General features: G+C 39.0%; 1 protein-coding gene across 9 annotated transcripts in view; it reads left to right on the top strand.

Annotated features, from left to right (window-relative positions):
- Positions 1–5,076, top strand: part of LOC106867759 (tetratricopeptide repeat protein 31) — a 225,191-nt gene that overhangs the window by 46,084 nt on the left and 174,031 nt on the right. For all 9 annotated transcript variants that reach the window (XR_008266010.1, XR_008266011.1, XR_008266009.1 and 6 more), the window contains exon 4: positions 3,523–3,573. Coding sequence is in view for 4 of the 9 variants with exons in the window: in XM_052974422.1 (XP_052830382.1) it covers positions 3,523–3,573 (51 nt within the window). In the remaining 5 variants the exon portion in view is untranslated. The remainder of the gene's footprint in view (positions 1–3,522; positions 3,574–5,076) is intronic.

Raw genomic sequence — 5,076 nt, 5'->3', positions numbered from 1 at the left:
ATATATATATATATATACATTATAGCCTCAGGCCAACTGAAGCTTTGTGAGTGGGTTTTTTTTACACTGAAACTGAAAGAAGACTGTCGTGTATATGTGAATGTCTGTGTGTATCCCCACCATTGCTTGACAACCAATGTTGCTGTGTTTACATTCCCATAACTTAGCAGTTTGGTAAAAGACACTGATAGAATAAGTACTAGGCTTACAAAGAATAAATCCAATGGTCAATTTTTTTGACCAAAGGCGGTGCTCCAGTGTGACTGCAGTCACATGACTGAAACAAATAAAACAATAAAAAAAACTATGCCATTTTAATCCTGAGCAAGGCCGGGTATCTCTGCTAGTTAGTAATAAAACTTGCAAGAACATTCTCATTCTGATAATATTTTTATATAAGTTATCCGATAAGGAACCTATTTACATAAATATATCAAATTTTGGTTTTTGTGGAATTATTTGGGCTCAACCTGTAGTTGTTTTATTACAAGTATTGTGAAGCTTTTTTACCATCTTCAATCATCATCATTTCACATCCTTTTTCCATGCTGACATCGATCAGATGGTCTGACCAGAGCTGGCAAGGTAGGGAGCTGCACCACATTCCAGTCTCATTTGGCTTGGTTTCTATGGCTGGGGCATTTCAGAAAATCAATTTTCTGAGTATTTGTAGTTTTTATGGTTCCTGTGCATCTTCCACATACAAACACTACTGTCTCCGTTAATCTTCTTATTATTCCATTATACCTCTTGTGTGTCCATAGCTTGCACTGGCTATGTCATATGGAATTCCTGCCTATACTGTTCCTACGTTTTGAACAGGGCCATTGGTTTGAGGCATGTAGGGTCCTGTTTGTTTTTTGCTTACTAAAACCTTAGTCTTAAGTTAACCTTTAGGCCCTTCATTTCCAGGTTTTGCTTCCACACCTGGAATTTGTTTTCTAGCTCTGATACAGAATCCAAGGAGCAGCCAATCTTGAATTCTTTTATTATGGCATGGAGTACAATGATGAAAAAGAGGGGACTAAGAACTAAGCCCTGAAGAACACCTACCTGTTCAGCAAATTCATCACTGTACTCATGGTTAACTCCCACCTTACTGACAGCACCTCTGTACAGCTTTCACAAGCCACTCATCTGCCCCTAGCTTCCTCAGAGCCTACCATATCAGACATCGGAGTACCCTATTAAAAGCTTTCTCTAGATCAACAATTTCCAAGTGTAATGTCTTGTTCTTAGTTAAATATTTTTCTTGTGGTTGCCTGACTATGAAAATGGCATCAGATGAAGCCAAACTGCATTTCATCTAGTCTAATTTTGCTCCTAGTTAATTGGGCTATAACTTTCTCTGTAATTTTCATAATTTCTATAATTGCTTCCATCTAAGGTATATCCCTTAGCCTTGTAGCAGCTAACAATAATGCTGCTACACCAGTCATTGGGTATTACACCTTCCTGAATAACTGGATTAACTATGCAGGTGACTAACTTGTATCCTACTCTACCAGATATTTTGAGCATCTCTACAGTGACTCCTGATAGACCAGGAGCTTTCCCTGTCTTCATATATTTAATTGCCTTATCTATCATGATGCTGTCTGCTAGAATAGCTGGTCCCTCTGTTGGGTTGCCATGAGGGAGACTCCCTTTATCCCCTTCATTCTCCTCATTTAAAAGCCTTGCATAGTAACTCTTCTTTGCCCCTTTCTTTTCAGAATCTTTAAGTGCAAGCATAACATTATCCATCCATACACACTTCTCTCTCCCACAACATTTTGATTCTTTCTGACACACTGTCTAGCAATCTGGAATACCTCAAGTCTCTGATTTTCATGCTGTAGGACATTGGCAAACCTCTTCTTTCTGCATCTTCCCTAGCTAGACAGACCTGATGTCTGTCTCCCCTTTTAGCTATCTGATATTGTTCTTTGCTACCTTCACTTTTTCATTCTTTCCAGACCCATCTCTTCTTTTTTATATCCCTGTCAACCTCATTGTTCCACCACAATGTCACCCTTGATCTGACAGGCTTTACTCCAACCACATACTTGATCTGTTATCCTCAGTAGATTGTCTCATAAGAACTTCCAGTTGTACTCCATGTCATATGTTTCTATTTCTTCCTCCTTCTCAACAAAGGCTTCATTAAGAACATCTCTAAATCTCTGCCTATTTGAAAATATTCTTGAGATTCCTTAGCCTCTTTTTCCATCCTAGTTTGTAATTCTAGATCCTTCTAACCCTAAGTCTGAAGTTGCTAACCTATGTTGAGTTGTACATTCTTCACCTGGGAAAGATTTTGCATTTACGAGCATTTTCCCTGTTTCTGGTGAAGATGTAGTTATTTGGCTGGTGTACCCACTAGACTGATAAGTGATCAGATGACTGGCAGGTTTCCTGAAGTTGGTGTTGCAGACCAGTAAGCCATGTGTGTCACAAAACTCCAGTAGCCTTGTTCCCTACTCATTTCTAGGGCCGAGCTGTAGCCTTCATGCACACTCTGTAATCCATTGGTGTCTTTTCTAACATGGCCATTAAAGTCTCTGTCATGATGAGAATGTCATTGTCTTACATCATTGAAGTAGCCCACAGTAGGGATTCAAAGAAATGGTCCTTCTGAATATCTGCGAGTCTGACATCTGGAGCATATGCAGAGATAAATGACACTGTTACATTAAATAAGGCTGTTCTTAACTTAATAACCCTATGCCATACTCTGACCACCTCAGTCACCTTATCCACCCATTTCTCTGCCAGAAAAATACCTACACCACCTAGACCATCATTGCTACCCACTTAGAAAAACTTGTATTTATGTTTTTTACCCAATGTCTAGCTGAGGCTCACCTCCATCACACCTCTCCTACACAGCACAGATCTACACACCTCTGTTCAAGAATTTCAACAATCTCTCCAGACATACCTTGCATTGTTCTAATGTTGATTGTGGCAGCCCCGAGCTTGTAGACCTGTGAAGGCGAGTATGAGCTTGTGGGGGATGTTTTCATCCTCTGGAAAGGAATACATCTTTTAGGTTGCTTACCTTGAGGCAGTGGGTCCTTGTGATTAGTGTAAGGAGATACAGGTAGAAGGTGCAGCATGAATTATGATTACAGTTTCTATTCTCTTCAGTCCCGTAAAGCCTTCACAGGTATGCACATAGATCATATAAAATATACATACACATACATATAATTATGTGCTCAAATATATGTCCATAGTTCTATGCACATAAACAAGTAGTATGTGCACATGTGCTCGACCCTCTTTCACAAAAGTGATGGTGAGGAATGGGTGGGACTGAAAAGGAAATTCAGTTAAAATCACATGCCTAGTTGTCTGTCGCTCTATAAAGGTTACCGACAGAAGTTGAAATTTTGCCTATCATAAATGATACATCCATTATCCATAGTCCATGATATCAGAGAGAAAAAGAGAGGATTGTAAATTGAATTGTAAATTGACAGAGAGACAAAAACAAAGGAAAACAACAGTATATAATTCCATGTTCTTCTGTTTTAGAGACAAAGAGAAAAGAAAAAATTAGAAAAACTCGAAAAGCATCCAAAAGAGGTAAAAGTTTTTATGATTTTATTTTTTATTTTATCATAACCTTTTTTGTTGAAAATTTTATTTAAAACATCATTATTATCTTCATTATCATCTAACATCTATTTTCCATGCTGGCATGAGTTGGATGGTTTGACAGGATCTGATGAGCATCAGAGCTACATCAGGCCCCAATGTCAGGTTTGGTATGTTTTCTACAGCTGGATGCCTTTCCTAACATCAACCACTTTACAGTATGTACTGGGTACTTTTTTCATGAATTGGGGATGTGAAGTTTCCAAATAATTTGCAAGTACCCTCACTATGTGGGAGTTTATCTGAGGGAAGGGTATGTGGTTCTCTGTCATGTATTGAAGGTTAAAGTATGATGTAGGGACAAGCACAAATGTCTTGCTATAGAAGAAATACATAACTACCCCATATTATATGAGGGTAGTTGGAAGTAGCTGGAAGGGAGCTAAAGATAGTGATGATGGAATGCTTGAGCATACACTCAAAGTACTTGAAAGTTAATATAAAGAAAATATATGCTGTGGATCAGGAGGGAAGTAATTTCATAAGAGAGTGACAGATGGTTAGAGATAAGGCTAGCCGTGGCTGTAGTGAATGGTATGATGAACAAGGGTGAAAGTATGGTTAATAGTAAATATAAGTATGGAGAGGGCAGGAAGGAGGAGGTAACAAGCAGTGGTAGGGAGTGTTTGGAGAACAGCAGTATCATAAAATTGTAGATAGATCAGAAAGTAGTGGGGGTGATGTGCAGGCTGTGAGAGTGGAGAGAAGAGGGAGAAGACGAACAGTGGCAGAGATAGAGGTCAGAAGTATATGAGGTAGCTACAAACAATGGGGAAACAAAAGTGGGCGGGGAATCATTGGCAGATATGAAAGGGTACTGAGAATGATAGCTGATAGGAAAGGCGTTAAAGGTGAAGTATGGTGGACTTAAAATGTAGCTCAATGTGGTGGAGAGATAAATGGTAGCACAGAAATGGAAAGTAGTTTTATGAAGGGATGATAATGAGAATGAGGGGTAGAATTTAAAAATAAGGTAACTAATAGTGTAAAAGTGGGGACGAATTATGTGCTGATTCTGCTTTTTAAGTGTTTACAACAGCTGAAGTTGATCCACAGTTAGAGGAGTGATGGAGAAATAAGTGTCAGGACAATGCGATGTGGGGGAATGCTGTATGTAGGCAGATTGGGTGCAGGGCCCAGCATGTACAGGCATAAGCATAATGCTTTTAGGACCTTACTTTTGCCATCACAGACTGACAGTAATCTTGGCCCGTTGTCAGTTCCTCTGAGAGGCTCAACATTTTGAAATCAGCTTTTACTACTTGGTGCCACATCTTCCTGGAACTCCCTCTCCCTCATGTTCCATTCCCTTTTAGTGATTTTCATACATATGTATCACATGACAAAACCATGCTACATCCTCTTATGCATACACACACACACACATACACACACACACACACATTTATATATATATATATATATATATAT

This window comes from Octopus bimaculoides, chromosome 18 (assembly GCF_001194135.2).
Source record: "Octopus bimaculoides isolate UCB-OBI-ISO-001 chromosome 18, ASM119413v2, whole genome shotgun sequence".
Taxonomy (NCBI): domain Eukaryota; kingdom Metazoa; phylum Mollusca; class Cephalopoda; order Octopoda; family Octopodidae; genus Octopus; species Octopus bimaculoides.
Note: the sequence above shows the minus strand (reverse complement) of the source record. Positions and strands in the feature narration are given on the sequence as shown.